Source organism: Salmo trutta, chromosome 36, assembly GCF_901001165.1.
Source record: "Salmo trutta chromosome 36, fSalTru1.1, whole genome shotgun sequence".
Lineage (NCBI taxonomy): Eukaryota > Metazoa > Chordata > Actinopteri > Salmoniformes > Salmonidae > Salmo > Salmo trutta.
Genome location: NC_042992.1, coordinates 17,572,538 through 17,594,870, shown reverse-complemented (window position 1 = coordinate 17,594,870; position 22,333 = coordinate 17,572,538). Strand labels below are relative to the sequence as shown.

Sequence of the window (22,333 nt, the reverse complement as noted above, 5' to 3'; positions counted from 1 at the left end):
TGTAAACAACTAAATAGAGCTTTATTGATCCTTTGGAGGGAATTAAGTGGTGCCATCCTGAATCAGACAGAGGTGATGACGTCAGAGTGGAGGTCATTACTAGAGGTAAACCGATTATGATTTTTCAACGCCGATGCCGATTAATGGAGGACCCAAAAAAGCCGATAACGATTAAATCGGCCGATTTTTATACAGTTGAAGTCAGAAGTTTACATACACCAGTTTTTCACAATTCCTGACATTTAATCCTAGTAAAAGCTCCGTCATAGGTCAGTTAGGGTCACCACTTTATTTTAATAATGTGAAATGTCAGAATAATAATAGAAAGAATGATTTATTTCAGCTTTTATTTATTTTATCACATTCCCAGTGGGTCAGACGTTTACATACACTCAACTAGTATTTGGTAGCATTGCCTTAAACATTTTTTAACTTGGGTCAAATATTTCAGGTAGCCCTTCCACAAGCTTCCCACAATAAATTGGGTGAATTTTGGCACATTCCTGACAGAGCTGGTGTAACTGAGTCAGGTTTGTAGGCCTCCTTGCTCACACATGCTTTTTCAGTTCTGGCCACAAATGTTCTATAGGATTGAGGTCAGGGCTTTGTGATGGCCACTCCGATACCTTGACTTTGTTGTCCTTAAGCCATTTTGCCACAACTTTTGAAGTATGCATGGGGTCGTTGTCCATTTGGAAGACCCATTTGCGACCAAGCTTTAACTTCCTGACTGATGTCTTGAGATGTTGCTTCAATATATGCACATAATTTTCCTGCCTCATGATGCCATCTATTTTGTGAAGTGCATCAGTCCCTCCTGCAGCAAAGCACCCCCACAACATGACACTGCCACCCCCGTGCTTCACGGTTGGGATGGTGGTGTTCTTCAGCTTGCAAGCCTCCCCCTTTTTCCTCTAAACATAACGATGGTCATTATGACCAAACAGTTCTATTTTTGTTTGATCAGACCAGAGGACATTTCTCCAAAAAGTACGATCTTTGTCCCTATGTGCAGTTGCCAACCGTAGTCTGGCTTTTTTATGGCGGTTTTGGAGCAGTGGCTTTTTCCTTGCTGAGCGCCCTTTCAGGTTATGTCGATATAGGACTCGTTTTACTGTGGATATAGATACTTTTGTACCTGCATCTTCATAAGGTCCTTTGCTGTTGTTCTGGGATTGATTTGTACTTTTTCGCACCAAAGTACGTTCATCTCCAGGAGACAGAACGCGTCTCCTTCCTGAGCGGCTGCGTGGTCCCATGGCATTTATACTTGCGTACTAATGTTTGTTCAGATGAATGTGGTACCTTCAGGCATTTGGAAATTGCTCCCGAGGATGAACCAGACTTGTGGAGGTCTACAATTTTTTTTTTTTAGGTCTTGGCTTATTTCTTTTGATTTTCCCATGATGTCAAGCAAAGAGGCAGAGTTTGAAGGTAGGCCTTGAAATACCATCGACAGGTACACCTCCAATTGACTCAAATGAAGTCAATTAGCCTAACAGAAGCTTGTAAAACCATGACATCATTTTCTGGAATTTTCCAAGCTGTTTAAAGGCACAGTCAACTTAGTATATGTAACCTCCTGACCCACTGGAATTGTGATACAGTGAATTATAAGTGAAATAATCTGTAAACAATTGTTGGAAAACTGACTTGTGTCATGCACAAAGTAGACATCCTAACCGACTTGCCAAAACTATAGTTCGTTAACAAGAAATTTGTGGAGTGGTTGAAAAACAAGTTTAATGACTCCAACCTAAGTGTATGTAAACTTTAACTGTATGTATATATATTTGTAATAATGACAATTACAATAATACTGAATGAACCCTTTTATTTTAACTTGATATAATACAGAAATAAAATCTATTTAGTTTCAAATAAATAATGAAACATGTTCAATTTAGTTAAAATAATGCAAAAACAGTGTTGGAGAAGAAAGTAAAAGTGCAATATGTGCCATGTAAAAAAGCTAACGTTTAAGTTCCTTGATCAGAACATATGAAAGCTGGTGGTTCAATATTCCCCTTTCTTCAATATTCCCAGTTAAGAAGTTTTAGGTTGTAGTTATTATAGGAATTATGACGTATCGACTATTTCTCTCCATACCATTTGTATTTCTTATACCTTTGACTATTGGATGTTCTTATAGGCACTATAGTATTGCCAGCTTAATCTCGGGAGTTGATAGGCTTGAAGTCATAAACAGCGCTGTGCTTCAAGCATGGCTAAGAGCTGCTCGCAAACGCAGTAAGGTGCTGTTTGAATGAATGCTTACGAGCCTGCTGCTGCTGCCTACCACCGCACAGTCAGACTGCTCTATCAAATATCAAATCATAGACTTAATTATAATAAACACACAGAAATACGAGCCTTTGGTCATTAATATGGTAAAATCCAGAAACTATCATTTCGAAAACAAAACGTTTATTCTTTCAGTGAAATACGGAACCGTTCCGTATTTTGTCGAACGGGTGGCATCCATAAGTCTAAATATTGCTGTTACATTGTACAACCTTCAATGTTGTCATAATTACGTAAAATTCTGGCAAATTAATTACGGTCTTTGTTTGGAAGAAACACAGTTCGCAATGAGCCAGGCAGCCCAAACTTTTGCATATACCTTGACTCTGCTTGCACTGAACGCAAGAGAAGTGACACAATTTCCCTAGTTAATATTACCTGCTAACATGCATTTATTTTAACTAAATATGCAAGTTTAAAAATGTATACTTGTGTATTGATTTTAAAGAAAGGCATTGATGTTTATGGGTAGGTATATTTGTGCAACGATAGTGCTTTTTTTGTGAATGCGCTTTTGTTAAATCATCACCCGTTTGGCAAAGTTGAAGTTGGCTGTGATTCAATGATAAATTAACATGCACCGCATTGATTATATGCAACGCAGGATAGCTAGTTAACCTAGTAATATCAAGCAACCATGTGTAGTTAACTAGTGATTATGTGAAGACTGATTGTTTTTTATAAGATAAGTTTAATGCTAGCTAACAACTTACATTTTCTCCTTGCAGCCACAAGGTCCTTTTGACACTGCACTCGCGTAGCTACGCAGTTTCCTCATGGATTGCAATGTAATCGGCTTCCAAAAAAGCAGATAACCGATTGTTATGAAAACTTGAAATCGGCCCTAATTAAAATAGGCCATGCCGATTAAATCGGTCGACCTCCAGTCATTACCTTTACGCTCTCAGTCTGAGATGGACAGACACTCTCAGTCTGAGATGGACAGACACTCTCAGTCTGAGATGGACAGACACTCTCAGTCTGAGATGGACAGACACTCTCAGTCTGAGATGGACAGACACTCTCAGTCTGAGATGGACAGACACTCTCAGTCTGAGATGGACAGACACTCTCCAGGAAAGAAGGAATGATAGTCTCAGGTCACAGGGATGACTGAAGGCTCAGTCCAGTCAGTCCTCCCTCCACTCCACTGTGTGTCATAGGGAATGAATCAGTACCATACCCAATGACTCAGTGGAATCTGCAAACCATGAACACATGTCTGTGACTGTCCGTTATAAATATCTCTCAGTCTGAAGACCGTAATTGAACGTCTACTGTTCAGTGTAGCTCAGGTTGCAAAATGTCCAGGAAGTCCTGGTTGGGATTCCTGATTTCACGCTTATTCCCCCCTGATTCCAGGAATCTTCTGACCAGGATTTTAGGGGAAATGAGAATTCTGGAACTCTGCCTACTTACTACTGAAGACCAAAGGTCTATCCAAGTCTACTGAAGACCAAAGGTCTATCCAAGTCTACTGAAGACCAAAGGTCTACAGTATGTCCACCTATGAGACGGAGGTCAGAGGGATGTCTCTGTGTGCAACAGAGCCACATAACGACACTGAAGAGATTACCCAAACCAACACACCTCTTTAGCAACCCACCCTCCTTCCCTCCCTCGCCAGGCTGCCAATCACTCAACCACTAGTCTGGAAGTTGTTTTTGGACCAGAAGGAACATTCCCCGATGTGCAGCATTCCCAGCTCTCCGGCAAGTCTAAATCCTGGAAGGTAACAATTTTGAGGTTGTTGCAAATTCTCGAAACTAGCTCCCTAAAAATAAAGTGACTGAACTGTGGGTAATGGAGAGACGAACTGGTAAACAAACTCTGGCTAGGCACAATAGTTCCCGCTTGACATCACCTCTTCCCAACAACCCACCTAAGTAAAGCCCATTTTTCCTTTAGATCCTAAAGGCTGTAGCTGGGCCTGCTCACTAGAGGGGAAACGGTACACATATTCTACAGAACCGTTCAGTACGGGGACTTCGGTTCAGTCCGTATTGTGAACAACACACCAGGCCTATAGGCTATGCCTATGATGTGTTGTATGCCTCGAGTGAATCTGAGCTGAAAACGTTTCAGGCTATTACATTAAAACAACTAGAACCTGTACACGTTGTAATCAACATGAAATGCTGAAATGGTGAAGGTGCATAAAGATGGAGGAATTCGTATACGACGTCATTGTTTTTAGCCCTAGCCATAGAGTTCTTAAACTATGGTGCACAATCTTTTTCATTATTATTATTTTTTTTAAATGTGTCTGTCTTGGAGCTAGAATTGGGATCATGTATACTGTACTAATGCCGATACAACAAACGAATAAGAGAGTGATGTACATTACGGCCAACTTTACAAACAAGCCATTTGTGGTAATTACATGGCTGTGGACATCTTTATGCACCTTTCGCCATTTCCGCATTTCACAATGTCCTTTAGAGACGCAGCCGGGAACTAGTTCTGTAAGATGGTGAGTGGTGGGATCGATAAACCAGGAGGATTCAACATCATCGTTTTACATTTCCAGTTTGAGAACATCTTGGTCTTCCCAGTCGATTCCAACAGCGAAGAACAGAAAGAGTACGTGGCCAATGCTCAAGGAGAATAGCCTACGCAGCTGCCAACACCTCAAACATGTTGACACATTTACGCCGACATCACCCCAGTATTCCTACCATCAGAGCGAGATGGAAACAAAAAAACACCACAACGGTCTCCCATCTGCATTCAAGCAGCCCTTCAGAGCTGATTCTGACCAGGCCAAAGACATGACAAGAGCGACAGGTTTGTTTATAGTGGTTGAGAAAAATAGGGGGTTTCAGCACCTCGTGGAAGTGCTCGAGCCACGTTACGAACTTCGCCCCCTCTCGCACAGGCAGTACCCGCTCTATATAAGCAAGTTAAAGCCAAAGTTGTCAATGAATTGGCCAATGCAGCCTGTGATGCGCTTATAACAGACGGAGGGACCTCCAGGGCTACAGAAAGCTACTTAACATTGACAGCCCCTCAAATTACCTTGGAGTGGAAATGGAAAGTAGCGTGCTACAGACATGCCCCCTTTATGAGTCACACAAGTATGCATATTTTTGACTTTGTAAGAACATACAGCGTAGGCCTATACACACCATCTGAGCCATGGTTGCATATTGATTTCACACACATACTGCACTTTATTTTAGTGTTGTTGTTGAGTAATTTAAGTAAATAAAGTGTTGGTATTTCTCATCAGGTACTATATGACTCATGATCATATGGAATCAGGAAAACCAACACTTTACATTTTCTTAAACAAAAATGAACTACAGTAACTGTTGGCAATTCATTTCCCCGCTGTACCAAAACATGACCCCAAAACCGCAATATGTACCTAGACGTGGTGAACCCTTACACCCCTACTGCTCAGTATAATAGAGTGGAGGAGCCTGGATTTAAGAAATCGTACCACATGAGAGCTGGTTCTGATGGTCCCTGGTGAAAACGCTAGGGATTCTCCCAGGGCGGGTGGGGAAAGGTGGACGTCCCATCCCTCACCCCTTTACACCCTCCCAAGTCTCCCCCCTGAGAGGATGTAGCAGTGTAGCCACAGCAGGTTTAGCCATAAGCTCTGCTTTACTCTGAGTTGTTTCCTCTGCCATGGTCAAAGCCCTCCGGAATGCTGTCCGTCTGTCTGGTCTGTCTCAGAGACACACAGGAGTACAACGTCTGGACATGGCTGCCCACTGCTGCTTCACTGTAACGGTCTGTTTGATGTATCTGTCCACATGATAAATCACTAAGTGATTTCAGACCCGCCTCAAAGTCACTGTACAACACAGTGATGCTATTCAGATAACTTATTAGCAATAATAACCAGCCCAAAAATAACTCCGATAGTGGATCTATTAGTCTAGTGAATACACTCAGAAAACAGTTGTCAATTATAGCAGTACTGGTTCAGCGACCAAATAGTTATGCTGCCTTCAACTACAATAGAACCTGTTTCTCTGGTCAGTCTCTCTGCGCTGGGAAAAACAACTGGACCTGACGTCATGGTTCTGGACCAGGTGACGTCATGGTTCCCCAAACACGACAGGGGGACATAATGATAACCCTGGTATGATTGATGTGCTGAAAACTAAATTATCCCATGACAGTTTGTCAAACTAAGCAGCTTTCCTGAATGAACACGTTTAAAAAAGGGGACAGGCGTGGTGCAGGGGCCCATATGAAAGACAAGAGGAATCGGGACCAGACCCCTAGCTAGCTAATGCATTCACCAGCTGAGCTGACGGGGGGTGGAAGGTGGTGGGCGGATGTGCCGGTTGGTGCTGCAGATTTTGCGGTCCGGGTTCCTTGGTCCCAGTACAACCACAGAGGTCAATTAGCAAAGTGTGTTTGATATTTCAGACGTTTATGGATGCGTCTGCCCACTGCAAGCATCACACACACACACACACACATCTGTCAGTGTCCCTGTCTGTCTGAGGCTAAGGAGAAGGGGAGACCCTCCTGGGGGAACAGGAGAAGGGGAGACCCTCCCGGGGGAACAGGAGAAGGGGAGACCCTCCTGGGGGAACAGGAGAAGGGGAGACCCTCCTGGGGGAACAGGAGAAGGGGAGACCCTCCCGGGGGGAACAGGAGAAGGGGAGACCCTCCCGGGGGGAACAGGAGAAGGGGAGACCCTCCCGGGGGGAACAGGAGAAGGGGAGACCCTCCTGGGGGAACAGGAGAAGGGGAGACCCTCCTGGGGGAACAGGAGAAGGGGAGACCCTCCTGGGGGAACAGGAGAAGGGGAGACCCTCCTGGGGGAACAGGAGAAGGGGAGACCCTCCTGGGGGAACAGGAGAAGGGGAGACCCTCCTGGGGGAACAGGAGAAGGGGAGACCCTCCTGGGAACAGGAGAAGGGGAGACCCTCCTGGGAACAGAGCTGCTGTCTCACTGTTTTAAAGTGACAGACAACCAGTTACTGTAAAAGACAGAGCATGTTCAAAAAACAACAGATATCCATAGAGGATAGCAGGTCAACAGCATTAATCACATCCAGATTATCCTACTAGACAGAAGTGTCTTGGTTTTAGAAAAAAGAAACAAAAAACAATAATTTATAGAGCAAGTATTATGAATGCCAAGTCTAGTCTGTAGTTACACTATATCGGCCCTAAAACTGAAAAAAATCTGTGAGGCGATCTTGTTCATGTCATGCCCATAGTTTCAGGTTTGAGTAGTCGTATCTACAGGATACACATGGGAGACACTGTCCAACAAAATGATTACTTGCAGGTTCCTTCGACAATTCAACAACAATGAGATAATAAAAGTAAATGTTTCTGAAAAGAAAATAAGTGCCATTTGCCTGTCCCCATCACCATCAGATCTGATCACACCCCCTGCTCTGCAAGACCCCCTGCTCTCTGCAACACCCCCTGCTCTCTGCAACACCCCCTGCTCTCTGCAACACCCCCTGCTCTCTGCAACACCCCCTGCAACACCCCCTGCAACACCCCCTGCTCTGCAACACTAGCTGGCCTGATGGAAAACCAACCAAATTTCAGCTCATTTTCTTTTCCATGACAGACAATTGAGACATTAGACAGGATGATTTTTTTCTTCGACCCCAAATGGTCACAAATGTTTTTATTTTAAACACACGTGTCAAAAAAAAGAAAAGAAAAAGAGGGACATCGTCGACCTTAGGTTTCCGACCGGGCTTTCTGATGACAACCATGACCGTCCGTCCCCACCATGTTTGTTACCATATTATCCAAGAGTTGGGGATAAACTGGACTGGCCTTGAATACCATCTCCACATGTTGGTGTCTCCTCATCTGCCTGTGTGTTCTGTCATTAATATGCTTAACAACCAACATCTGAGTCTGTCATCACCATGTTGCATTTTCATTTGTATTGCCTATTGTGAATAACAGCCAGTAGGCTAGGCTGCACAGTCACACAAGCTAGTTTTTACTGACTGCAGTGTCTGTAATATAAAGAAAGCCCTGTATGAGCTTTGAGTAGGGAATGGACGCATTAGAGCGTAACTAGTGAGGGGGTTTGAACTTCCAAAATTGCTTTGCTTGCTTGGCACGGTTCAGACATCTTATTCACAAGAACAAGTGAAATTAATCTGTGGGTGCTACTTTCAATGATTTATTGTGGGAAATTATACTGTAGTAAATAGGAATAAGCAGAGTGCAGAGCTTCTAAGTCTGAAAAGTGTTAGAAAACGTTTGCTGAAGTGAAGTGGGCCTAATTATACGGGCACTGCCAGACTGGTTTGGTTTGGGCAGTTCCCCTTGACGTCAGCAGCTGTCTATGGAAATGCATTACTTCAAGCGGGTTTAGGCTACATGGAGACATGACTGGTTTTGGGCCCGGACACAGATGAAGCCTACAACTGGACTAGAAAGCAATGGAAAAGCTCCATTAAACGTAGACTTAAGTGAGTAGCAGTTGGAGCCAGGCTACTTTAGATGGACGCTTTCTGAAGCCTATTGCTCACTGTATGGATATACTTACTGGGCACAGGCATGTGAGTGACGTGCCATGTGCAGACGCCTCAGCCTCCTCCCTCTCTCCACAAATGTAGGTTTGCATTTCCCTCTAATGGGATCATTTATAATCCCAGTAATCTTTACCCCACTATAGGAATCCAGCCACCCCTACATTTTCCACAGCCAATCCAAAACAGGATGATGCGCCTGCTGAAAGAATGTGTGCTAACACATGCTATAGTGTGTGTGTCTGTGTATTATATAGCGTGTGTTGTGTGAGCGCCGAGTGAGAAAGCGCGCGTGTGTGAGAGCAAGCACGTGTGTGGCTTCCATGAGTGGCAGCAGCACGCAGCCCATTAGTTGCCTCTTACAGCCACCACTAACAGCCTGGTGGAAAAATGAAATTGGAAAGTGACCATGGAATAATATCCAAAACCCAAGAAGCCTGCATGAATAATATGTGAAAATCAACACAGGCACCGAAAAGATTTTCACATTACTACTACTTCATGTCCATTTAAGGGTCTGGTGCTTGCAGCAAGCAATATCCTTCTGGTAAGAGATATTATGCTGCAGTTTGGACAGAAGAACAGTGAGGCTACAGGAATCACTGAGAAAAAAAATCATCTCCCAAAAGACGATAGGGAGTTTTTAATGACTAATCCATGACAGCCATTTGGCTGAGCTTCGCGTGTTTGTTTCAATTAACTCTTGAGCAGCGGCATGTATTCATGGATGCCAAGGGAAGCTAGGCTTACCTAAAACATTTACCAAGAAATTATGTTTCATAAATGTCTTTCAATTTGCAAGAGGCTGCTGAATGGATCTCACCAGAGAAAGCAATAAAACAACACCCTCTGTCTCAGTATGTGTAGGGTATCAATCTCATGCTGTCTGGTCAGAACGAGTACGGCATTCTTGCCCCCGTAGCATTGAATGCAAGGAAGGCCAGCGAGCATTTGGCCTCTCTTGATAATTAAAAAAATTAAATAGCCAATCAGCGTTGAAGTAAACTGAGTGAGCTCTGCTGCGAATGGTCCTGGCCCACCTGAAAAAAGTTTCAAGGGAAGCGAAACTGGCTTCAAACCAATCACATCACATGCCAAACTTGTGGTTTTACTTAATTCTCCGTACTGACCAAAGATTATAACAGTGATTCTGATCCAACCATAGATTCATACATTGTGCCCCTGTCCGGAAAGGACGGAAGTTAAACATGAAGCTAGATGTAGTATGCTAATGTTAACTAGCTGAATGACAGAGTCATATACCGTTTAGGCAACATGAAAGAGGAGGATGGCATTGGCGTTTCTCTACAAGTAGAGTGACACACACGTACCATGGACAGCCACATCATATATAGCTTACGTTTATTGGACTAAATCGTTTTTTGGTATCTTTTAGTTGTCATTGTATTGGACTAAGAATAGGTGATATGTTGAAGTGGAAATGGGGCTGGAATAGTGGAGGCAGCTCCTGTTTTCTTTGTGACTTGCGGTAACTCTGATGTTCTAAATCAATAGTTGTTTAGTAGTCCAAAAATGTTGGAAACATTACCTTGCTTGACCATGCTGTAGGTCATGTAACAGTTTGTTACATGCAAAATGCTTTGTGGACTTCACCGGACAGATGTTGCTCTCCGGTTTTGTGATGAAACAAAGGTGTGTCTTCTTATTGTCTCAGCCTTAGGCCTATATATAATGGCGTCAAGGCATATGAATGAACAGGTTACAGAACAAACAACGCAAACAACATAGGTTGTAATATGGCTTTTTCCCCCCCTGGATTGGCTTCCCCTGTGATTTTACCCACGCACCACCACTACTGCTCTTGAGAGCTCCACAATACATTTTGCAGATAAATTAATTAATTGAATGAATTTACTTCCTGTGAGAAAATTCATTTCTGAGATCTAAAAACATTTAAAAAAGGTTGTGGGTCTCAAAACCAGCCGAAGCCTCAGGTTTCAGATTAAAAATAACTGACCAAGACTGTCAGTGTTCCATGGGTGACTGGACAAAACACACCCAGATGATCAGGACCAAATGTGGTCCCCTTCTCCAGCTCTCCCTCTTATTATTATTATTATTAGACCCCTGTACCGACAGAACTGAGCAGTATTGCTCCGGTTCCTTTTGTATTTCCAGCCTGTTTATATGCTTAATGCATTGTAAATGTACCCGAGAGAAAACACGCCATAAAAAAAGGGAAAAGGGTAAGAAAGGAACACTTTAACGACGGAAAAGCCGGAGTGAGCAATTTCCAACTCAAGAACAAAAGCTCCAAGCTAATTGCATTTTTTGCTCTTTTTTTGGGGGTGGGGGGAATTAAACTTACCTCCTCCCCATTGAATAAATTAATTTAAGTCATGGTTTGTTGTGAGCCTAACAGGTTCTCTACCGTCCCACTCTGTACTTTGTTTTATAAGCGCAGCTGCTCTCGCCGCTATGTCGTCTGGGTTGCATTAGAAGCAGTACTGAGCCGGGGCATTTCTCAGCTCCTGAGCTCTGGCCCGTCCAGACCAGAAACACCCCGAGGTCCACATGACAGACAGACAGACCAGACAGACCAGACAGAGAGCGAGAACGCGCGAGAAAGAGAGGGAGTGAAAGGGAGAGGGCGAGAGCCAGCGAGCAAAAACGAGGGAGCGAGAACGAGGGAGCGAGAGAGAGCGCGAGGCAGTGCGAGAGAGAGGAGCACGAGGGAGCGAGAGTGAAAGAGAGAGCGGAGCACGAGGGAGCGAGAGCGAAGGGAGAGCGGAGCGAGAGAGCGAAGGGAGAGCGGAGCGAGAGAGCGAAGGGAGAGCGGAGCGAGAGAGCGAAGGGAGAGCGGAGCGAGAGAGCGAAGGGAGAGCGGAGCGAGAGAGCGAAGGGAGAGCGGAGCGAGAGAGCGAAGGGAGAGCGGAGCGAGAGAGCGAAGCGAGAGAGCGAAGGGAGAGCGGAGCGAGAGAGCGAAGGGAGAGCGGAGCGAGAGAGCGAAGGGAGAGCGGAGCGAGAGAGCGAAGGGAGAGCGGAGCGAGAGAGCGTGAGAGAGCGCGAGAGAGAGAGGGCGCGAGAGAGGGAGCGAGAGAGGGAGCGGGAGAGAGCGGGAGAGAGCGGGAGGGAGCGGGAGAGAGCGAGGGAGCGGGAGAGAGCGAGGGAGCGAGGGAGCGGGAGAGAGCGAGGGAGCGGGAGAGAGCGGGAGAGAGCGAGGGAGCGGGAGAGAGCGAGGGAGCGGGAGAGAGCGAGGGAGCGGGAGAGAGCGAGGGAGCGGGAGAGAGCGAGAGAGAGCGAGGGAGCCGGAGAGAGCGAGGGAGCCGGAGAGAGCGAGGGAGCCGGAGAGAGCGAGGGAGCCGGAGAGAGCGAGGGAGCGGGAGAGAGCGAGAGCGAGGGAGCGGGAGAGAGCGAGGGAGCGGGAGAGAGCGAGGGAGCGGGAGAGAGCGAGGGAGCCGGAGAGAGCGAGGGAGCGGGAGAGAGCGAGGGAGCGGGAGAGAGCGAGGGAGCGGGAGAGAGCGAGGGAGCGGGAGAGAGCGAGAAAGAGTGAGAGCATCGCACCGGGCAGCCTGGACTAGTCTAAGCCTCCTCTCTGATTGGCCATTGTGGTCAAGCACGGGGGACAGTGAGAGTCGTATCAGACTTAACAGGACTCTGGCCTGAGACAAACCCACGCAAGGGAGCTGGTGTCTGGATAGAGGAGGGAGAAAGTGCTTTCCACAGATGGGGAACTGGATTAGATATTGCACCGTGGAAGTTATAAGGAGCTAATGACTGTCAGATGGCAGACTGGATGCATTTCCCCTATACGGTGGGAGGAAGGAGTGGGCTGGCCGCTCTGACAGGAAGATAACAAGCATCGTCATCTGTTACTCTCCATGTCAGCATTTATGAGGTAACAAAACGAGACATCTGAAGAAGAGGAACCTCTTAATGAATACTGTCATGTTATGAGCCGATTCCTTCCATTGTTAATTAACTGCTGCCAGAGAAATGGCCTGCCGTCTGTAATAGCGAGGAAAGGTGGGCATTAGCTCAATCCTAAGAAGAGATCATGGATTGTATTTCAAAAGAGAAACTTCTGAACTTAGTTAGTCATGAATCATATAGTGCAGTTGACTGTAGTCAGACCAGATGCATTTGACCTGATGCAGCCTAGTTCATCTCCTGCCATTTCCAAACACTGAATCCATCAAGAGGATTAAAAGATGCATTCAACATTCTGAATAAATGGTATCCATCTCTCTTTACTGTAAAAATAATCAAACATTTAGCACTGAAAAATGTGTGTACAAAACTGAGGCGATTTACAGCCTTGCTTGTTTGGGGACCCACTGTCCAACATGTCACTGTCAATAAAATCCTTTGCATGGAGTGAGAAGGGACAAATGAGGCAATACAAATACCTCAAGTGTCATTGACTTACACATATCTATATGGAATAAAACTAATGAGTGCATTTCAGCCGATGAGGACCAATGTATACTTGGTCTGCTTAGAGCATTATAAAACACAACTGTTAAATCCATCCTATTTCAAAATTGGTTTCACAAGGAAATAAAAAAGAAATCAGACAACTCAAAATTTTAATCCAATTGCTTCGACCGAGAAAGAATAAGAGGAAAAGTATATTTGGAAGAAGATAATCAGAGGACATGTTTTGACTTGAGGAAAACATTATTTCACTACCATTGCATTTAGAAGCTCACTAATGATTTAATGCTGCAAATAAAACAAATCCAAACATCCCATTTCGTTTTTAATAAAGAATCAAGGACTTTTCCTTCCATCTATTAAAATAGACAAGATCTCTGAAAGAATTCATAAGTGGATAAGAATGTGCAAGCTTTAAATATGCCATTTTATGTCCCAACCTTGTTAAGACAAGTTCACTTACCAGTGACATTGACAAAACAATTAACTATAGTATTAGCCAAAATGATAACAAGGCTATTTTGTGGCATCTTAACCTAATCACATTTATAAAAAGTAATATTTAAAATGGATGGTTATTTACTGCTGGGCTATATTGTACGCTTAGTGGGAGACCAACCAGTATGGGACGGTACTCCAGTCCAAATTCTAACTCATGGAGAAGATGACAAGAGAAATCGACAGGAGCTCCATGCCGCCATCCTTCCTGGAAAAGGCCTGTACTCTATGGACCTGTTAGACTCCAAGTCACATCATTAGGAATGAGGCTAACATTACAGGCTCGATCGGTTCAAACCAGGGAGGGACCAACAGACGACCACATCGTTAATGATCTGACGAACCGGTATGAAGATGATGAATTATACATATAAAGCGTGGAATAGAGGACTGGTCAAACATTTTTCCATTTTCAGTCGAGATTACAATATTTGGTTTGTCACTTGAAGGACTTCATAGGTAATTGTACCTGGCCAGTAAAATTTGTTGAATATTCTTTCAACCAATTAAAAGCACTTTGATGATACCCCTGGGAAAGAGTTAGAAAATGTAGAGCACATCCAAAGTTAATGTTTGGTAACAAACATTTTCTAACCATATGAGAACTACCCTGTCAACCCTTACATGCTGTCCCAGTCTGTATGTAAACGTTACGTACAGCGCTGAGTAATTGACAATCTTCATGCTAGAAGAACAATCTGTTTAATGCCCATCTGGTGTCAGGCAAAGATAACATATATCACCGTCAACAGAAACAATCTCTGGGGCTTCCTGAGCATTAAGAATTGACTTAAGGAAGTTCAAGTTGCTTTCCGTAATGTGGAAACATCAAGCGCCGTCGATGCGTCAACGTCCAATAACAAACAGTAAGGCCAACATCTGTCATACACTGGATCTACAAACCTAACAGAGTCTTGAGAACGGTTCTTCCATTTGTCTTTCTGCCACAGGATGATTCAGTGACAAACAGGTGTGCTAAGCTACCTGACACATAGTCCCTCTGGACCACATTTAGTTTCTTTTTGGTTCTAGCAGCATGACTAAATGGATCCAGTCTGGGTTAAAGGAGGAACACAAAAGTGAAAGACAACTCACTCCCCAGAGTGATGGAACCAATGTAGACACCATGACAGCATCAGTCTTGTTGTGAGGGTTAGTCCTAAACTCCCCAAGTAAATCTCTGAAGAATCGCACATTGGGTGGGAATCACCGATGAGAAAGAGTGGGATGATGATACATTTTCTAGCTAAGTAAGAGCCTTCACCTCCCAGCTTGACTGCATTGGGGTTAAGTTAGGGGTTATGCCACAAATTTGGAAAAATAAAAAGATGAGAAACGAGGTTCCCCATTCTGAATCGCTGACATTTAAATCGGTCTTTAACTTTGCAGGAGTTTTATGGGCCGCCCGTAGTGTTTGTGTGCGTCCAGTTTACACACAATTAATCAGTAATAGAGAGTGCCCAGAGCAGCCGGTATTCAACAAAAGACTCTTTCTTTCACACAATAGTTTCCGGAAGCTTCTTTACATGGCTTTTCCCGGGTCGGGTTAAATAAGGAAGCAGATAGTAGCAGATAGTAGATCCACAATGTGCTGGACTCCCTCCCTCCCAGCTGGGACATTTGCATACGGAGTGAAGGAGGGAGAGAGGGAGAGAAGAAGGGAAGGAGGGAGAGAGAGGGGGGTAGCACCAGACACTCCCACTGGCTATAAAGCCTAACCATACCCAACCTCTCTGACAGAAACCACATGTGGATCTGAGCACAGAGAGAGAGTGTAAAAGAGAGAGAGAAAGTGCAAGGGACAGACGTGGAGCCGAGTTGAGGGAGCCACGCAGACGTGGATCTGAGAGGAGAGAGCAAGAAAGAGAGAACGAGAGAGAGACAAACCGTATCCTGAGAGGATCTGAGAAACGCAGTGGGACCTGACATTCCTCCATTTGGTTTCTCACCTAGAGAAAGGAAAGTTAAAACTCCACATGGGACTTTAATGACAGAGGAGCCACGCCATACTGGACTGGAGTGCATCGGAGTCAAAGGATTTAGAGAGAGATACTGAGGTAACACTTGTTACTTTTTTCCTGTGTGATCATTGAACTATCCATGCATGTCCAGGTGGCACAGTAGTAAACAAAGCCCCGAGTAGAGATAGAGCTAGTTGACTGTTGGAACTCCAGAGCACAGTGACCATGTCCTTCACCATGGTGCGGCCGGCGCCCAACCGGTACCTATACTCAGACATCTCCATGTTGTCCGAGGACGAGGAGGATGGGAGCTCGGGCTCAGACGACCACTCCTTCAGGCTGGACGCCAGAGGCTATGACATCAAAGTCGGGGGCCGTAAACGGAAGCCGGGCAGTGCTGGAGCAGGGCGTCTGGGAGGGGGTCAGCTTCCGCCTCAGATGCTGCTCTCGCAGGACGGCTCCATCTCTCCGACGACTGGGCTGCCGCGGCAGCGCAACGCAGCCAACGCGCGGGAACGGGACCGCACCAACAGCGTGAACACGGCCTTCACCGCCCTGCGGACCCTCATCCCCACCGAGCCAGCCGACAGGAAGCTGTCCAAGATCGAGACACTGCGGCTGGCGTCCAGCTACATCTCCCACCTGGGCAACGTGCTGCTGGTCGGGGAGACATGCGGGGACGGGCAGCCATGCCATGCTGGAGCGACCTCCTCTGCCCACTATTTACATCAGCATGGATCCCCGGCCCACGACGCAGAGAACTCCCAACCTAAACAGATCTGCACATTCTGCCTTAGCAACCAAAGGAAAATGGTGAGTTAGTCTGTCCCATCCGTCCACACCATGCATATGCCATTGTGCCACAAGTAGGATACAAAACACCACGACTCCAACCACTAAAGCAGGGTTTCCCAAAGTCGGTCGTGGGGCCCCCCCTGGGTGCACGTTTTTGGTTTTTGTCCTAGCACTACACAGCTGATTCCAATAATGAAAGCTTGATGAGTTGGTTATTTGAATCAGCTGTGTAGTGCTAGGACAAAAACCAAAAACGTGCACCCAGGGTGGGCCCCACGACAGAGATTCAGAACCCTTGCACTAAAGTAAAGCATTATCCAATTAGAAGGCGTTTTGTTTAGGAAGTACCATGCTGTATGGCTCCTTCCTATATGATTCTTATAGCCTAAGTGATTTGAAATAAAAGATTGAAGCTTTTCAAACTAACGCTACCCTTAGACAAGAAAACTACATCTATTATTCCCTTATGCATTTAGGATCATCTGTTCTTGTGAGATGAATAAAGGGAATCCTATGCACTCTGCTGTACTGAAGGGTAAGAGAGAGCTCAGTGCTCAGAGAGACACAGTGACAGATAAGGATGCCCAGTTGTCCAGCTTCAACTAAACCTCTCAGTAGTAAGACCCAAATCCCCAACTCTCAGAGATAATTTTCTCAGACGTCTCAATTTGCTTCCTGTATTCAGTAGCATTTCCCATTGTCTATTTGGTCTGAGAAGTTATGGACCAACTGAATTGTGGGCCAACAGAAAATAGCCTAAACAAGGAAGTGTCACACCAAATACAAACACGTCATCTATCCCTCTCTCCTCTTCCTCTGCTCTTCCTCAGCATACGCCTGGGCAGACTCTGGCTCTAAAAGCCAACACCGCGCCGCATTAAAAATAAAAGTGTAAATCACGCTCCAGCCATGAGAAATACAACACAAAACCAAAAAACAGAGAGGGGGAAACTGTCATTTCAACTCACAAGAGCAAAGCAGTTTTCCAACTTGGAATATACCACATGCTCTTAACAATTAAGAGTCAACCATGACACTGGGACATTTTCGGTTAGGTACTATATTTCACCACCACAATATGTATTATACACTCAGAAAACATGAAGACTGTCCAAAATGTATTTCATTGAAAAAAGCACAGAGGAAAGGAAAATCCTGGAGTAAACAATGTATATAGAACGGAATGCGTTTTAAGTGATTAAACTCTAAACTCTGATACTGGACTTACTCCTTTTAACTCCTAGTCGAGCAAACACAATACCGAGACGCACCCCGACTCCAATACCGAGACGCACCCCGACTCCAATACCGAGACGCACCCCGACTCCAATACCGAGACGCACCCCGACTCCAATACCGAGACGCACCCCGACTCCAATACCGAGACGTACCACGACTCCAATACCGAGACGTAAAATCAGCTACCTACGTCTCCGTGCTCTGATCGGAAGCATTCTGGGAACATCTGCCCTATTCCCCAATCTGTCAGTGAGCCATTTACACACGCATCCTGTGTTGACCTAAGGCTCTTCCTAGGGCTCCAATTAATAACACTGTCAACCACACACACACACACACACACACAACCTGCCTCGCTGCATCTCAGACCTCTGGCTTCCTAAATAAATCATGAAAATGATATGACTCCCATTCTGGACAACACACACCATCACTAGAGATCTTCAATCGCAGACCACAGAGCTGCACAGTAGACGTGTTACACTGCCATCATTAATGTATGAACATGTCCTGGAGAGGCACAACTCCTGACCTCTGGACAGATCTAACAGAAAGCTATGCTCAACTTTCAAGTGTAATAGCACAAGCCCACCATGAACAATATCTGGATCAACCTTGTTATAGCATCACCAAGGAGCGAATAATGCATCAAATCAAAAACCAATTCAAGTAAAAGCCTATTAGTAATGTTTGGTAGACGTATTCACTGCTACAAAGGGGCTCTTTAAAAAGACCATGAAGGAAACAGAGATGCAGGAGTCATACAATTAATAACAATAAAAAGAGACTAATGGATATTCGCCCGACTGGAAGCAATCCTATTCATCCATTTCATTGATTTTAGCAAGGCAGAATAAACAGCCATTATCTCATTTGCTGGTTTAAGGTTTTTTCTCCTGAATTAAAGGCCTGTCTATAGGAGGCCTGAGCTGGGCCGATATTCGAAACAGATTGGGCTTCGGCTTTGTAGTCGAGGCTTTAAGAGGTGAAGCGACCCACTCCAAACCGCACTGCTCTCTTTACCCATACTTAGCTCTCATTACTCCGTGAAAAGCATTGCTCGGCCAAGACTCATAGCTTTATTGTTGCTAAAGAAAGAGGAAAATAAAGAGGAAACACATTGAGGTACTGTAGAACACACGTCAAAATGTTTCCAATTCAGACAGAGAACAAATTGAGAACAGGATGATTGAAAAGAACAACAGGAGAGTTGTTGTGCGATCTAGAACATACACAAGCATTTGGAAGTGTAGGAAAGATGATAAAATGCTTAGTTGATCAATTAGCATACTGTTATGATATCACCAGTTCAGTACTTGTGTTGGACTCAATCAACCAATCAAAGTGCTCCGATGGTGCTCTTTTCTAGCCTACTACTCATTGGATCAGTAGTCAGATCAAACATTTTACATCATCAGAGAGAGACCGTCATTTCACTCTGAATTCTCTTTATTGTATTTCAAGCTTTTTCCTGCCACTGAAGTCAGAGGCCAATTTATGTGGACACACACAGAAATGATTTGCTTACAGATGTGTGTAGGTGTTGGTAAGTGTGTGATCTTATCACATTTTCCATTTCAAAATTGTATCCATCTGGCACAGCTCTACCTTGCTTGGAGTGGAATAAATAATTTTCTATGTAACATAGTCAAGCTAGACATCTCATGCACACACACACACACACACACACACACACACCATCATGAAACGGTTTACATTTCTATTGACAGCAAATCAATTGTGTAAAAGTGCACTTCAACTAAAGCCCCATTATAATGACGTAAGACAGAGCAGGACAAAAATTTACCAAATTTGAGGTTCCACAACCCCCCCCCCCCTCTTTCGTTGGGGGCTGCTCAGCACAGTCCATTAGGAAGGGAGCATTCTTTCTCCCTAATAGCTGTAGCAGGTGAAGACAGGGGTTATGAAGGATGGCAGGGGGATTGCATAACAGGACACACAGGAGCAGACAACCCCTATTCAAATGGACAGTACGTGTGCAGCAGCAGTTTCGAGGAGAGCAGGGGAAAGAACTTGGCGAGCTTCCTCTGTGTACTGGTGCTGGGGTTAACCCAACAGATGACTAATTGAGTATAGACAGCCTCAGAGGCCAGTCCCAAAGCTGTGCACTAGCCTAGCAGCCACATGGCTGATATTACTGTAATTATCCTGAGTTCCTTCGTTACAGCCATGCGGAAGTTAAAGCCTTTCCCTGCAACGGGAGTCTGTGTGAACATGTAACACATTATGAAATGACCCAGTGTGAACTAACAGTAGGCTGAGAAGCAAGCTAGAATTAAAAATAACAATTAGTTTAAATATTGTTGTAACTTAATATTTCATTTTAATCTAAAATACTATTGTCCAACTGTAAAATAAGCCCTAACCATGTGATTAAAAAGACGACACATTTTTCACTTCACACCTACAAACACCTGTTTAACAAGTTATTCTAGAATATGTAATATCGTGTCCAACTTTTGTCTACAGACAAAACAGGGTGTAAAGAACTCACACTCAGAATAGTTAGGATGACCAGACGGAAAGCGGGCTGCATTTAATAACCCAAACAGATTAATCGTCCGTTAGGGCTCAAGTTACGTCTGAAAATCCACGCACCCCTGCGCACACACACACACACACACACACACACACACACAAAGTGCCTCCATTGTAATCTGCCAACGTTACCTGTCCGGCCGAAACCAAACCAAATATTTGCCTAAAGAATGAAGCCTGAGGAGAGAATAAAAACAGATCGGCTCTGTGTCTGTGGAAATGTAATATGTTGTGATATGTTTATAAAAACAACAAAGCGTTCCCATGTAATTAGATGCTGTATAAACAAGTGGTGGAAGCTTTAAAAAGAAAAGAAAAAAAGGTGTGAGTTCAATCAAAAAAGCCTTCACATTTGGTTTCAGCTGCTGCGGAATTAGCCCTATACATCTTTACAATGTGTTATACAGGATATGAAAAACAAATGTTAAACAAAAATCCTATTAGTCGGGTGTAAGTGATCCCTGGAGCCGACGAATGTGACTTTAAAGTGGCACTGAACAAAAACAATAAACCAAAGAAAATAAAAAGTTCCTGGCCCGTTTTCAAAAGAGACTGTCTGACCTCATCAATTGGAGACGAGTGTTTTGACAGAGCGCCTGGGCCTGCCTACGTCAGACGTAGCCGTGGAAATGATGGCATTCCATGGCCTGGTCTCCCGGTCTCTGGGTTAATCCGTAGGGAGCACAACGTGAGCCAGGTGTCCTAATGCTACTTCTGCCACTCAGTGTATGGTGAGGAGAAAACATGAGCCTCCCCCATGGCCATGCTACAGCCCACAAGCCCCAGACCAGTCCACATCATACCTCCCCCAGTCCACAAAGGCCTACAGGCAGCCTCCACTGCAGGCTGGACCACTGGGTTAGAAGAATAGAACTAGGCCAGTCTGACAGTGCACTCACTCAAAGTTAATCTAAGACAAACAATTTTATTTTCCTTTACTTACGCTACCTCATCAATAAGGTGCATTGTAAAATAGTTAAGATTGGGATAGAATCCGTCTTGGAAATGTATTTTCAAAGTGTTTAGCATTTTTTACTATTAATAGCCTACTAGAAAATGTTAACTGTTTTTTTTCTTTCTTTCAGAGCAAAGACAGAGACAGGAAAACTGCTCTAAGAAGTTAATATCTGGAGGACGACAGAGGGAAGAAACTGACTTGATGAGCACAGCATATGAACCAGAACTGTGGACCAGAAACGTGACGTTCTTAAAGGTGTACATAATAAAAATCTGTATTTAATTTTAAGCCCCCCCCCCATAAAAAAAAATCAGAACTGAGATGCTAAGTGTAGTTTCTGACGAGGTAATCATTTTTGGATGGAAAGAGACTGTGGAACTTCTTGGACAATGGAAGCATGCCCGGACTCAGAGAGGAGATCGAGAATAATCATCCCTCTAAAAAAACATTCAACACTTCTCCATTCCATGATCTCTCAAAAGACTTGAAGAGAGAAGAGAAAAATAACATTGCTCTCATCTTTTCTTTACCTGAGAACGTCTGCATATGCAGACTGATAAACCTGAAACTTTAGACCCACAACCCTCTCTGCATGACAGACTCCTAGACAGTCGGTAAGGACTCAGATGAGCCACGGTGGAACTAAAAGGGGTGTGGTAAGGAGGGTTGTAATGGACAAGGGCAGGCAAAAATGGAACTCATAGTTGACTGGATCAGGCTACTTGCCGAAAAGTGAGCGAACTGTTCCACAAACCAAATATATAACACAGCTTTCACTTCAAATGTAACTGGTTTTTGTGGTCAGTGAGTTTCTACCCCGACGGACAACTGCCTTTCTCCTGAAGATAAATCCTCAGCATTCTGTCTTATGTAATTTGATGTTCTGTACAATATTTGTAAGAATCTGTTCAAATTCATGTCTAAATAAATATGCTTATGAATTAATTGCGTTTATTTCAAACAGGTAAGATTCCTTTATTTTATTGTTATTTTGCAATTCCCAGTGAAAAAGAAAGTACTTAAATTTCAATGTGTTTTTCAGTCTGCTGATAAATGACATTTCTTCATTTTATTTCCGAGATTTGATGGTGATACAGACTTGTACAGTATGAAAGACCAAATCAGGTGTACAAACAGCT

At 44.4% G+C, this 22,333-nt stretch overlaps 2 protein-coding genes across 2 annotated transcripts in view; one reads left to right on the top strand and one right to left on the bottom strand.

Annotated features, from left to right (window-relative positions):
- Window positions 1–22,333, bottom strand: part of bop1 (BOP1 ribosomal biogenesis factor) — a 105,592-nt gene that overhangs the window by 33,475 nt on the left and 49,784 nt on the right. The gene's annotated exons all lie outside the window — the stretch shown is intronic.
- scxa (scleraxis bHLH transcription factor a) lies at window positions 15,427–22,139 on the top strand. Its single transcript, XM_029734869.1, has 2 exons — window positions 15,427–16,456; window positions 21,322–22,139. Exons 1-2 carry the CDS (start codon window positions 15,869–15,871, stop codon window positions 21,358–21,360), a joined length of 627 nt encoding a protein of 208 aa, XP_029590729.1. The 5' UTR covers window positions 15,427–15,868; the 3' UTR covers window positions 21,361–22,139.

Bases quoted from the DNA above. Each gene is read 5' to 3' on its own strand.
- scxa (XM_029734869.1), top strand. From the start codon at position 15,869: ATGTCCTTCACCATGGTGCGGCCGGCGCCCAACCGGTACCTATACTCA. The intron at 16,457-21,321 runs GTGAGTTAGTCT...TCTTTCTTTCAG, and splicing joins TTAGCAACCAAAGGAAAATG to AGCAAAGACAGAGACAGGAA.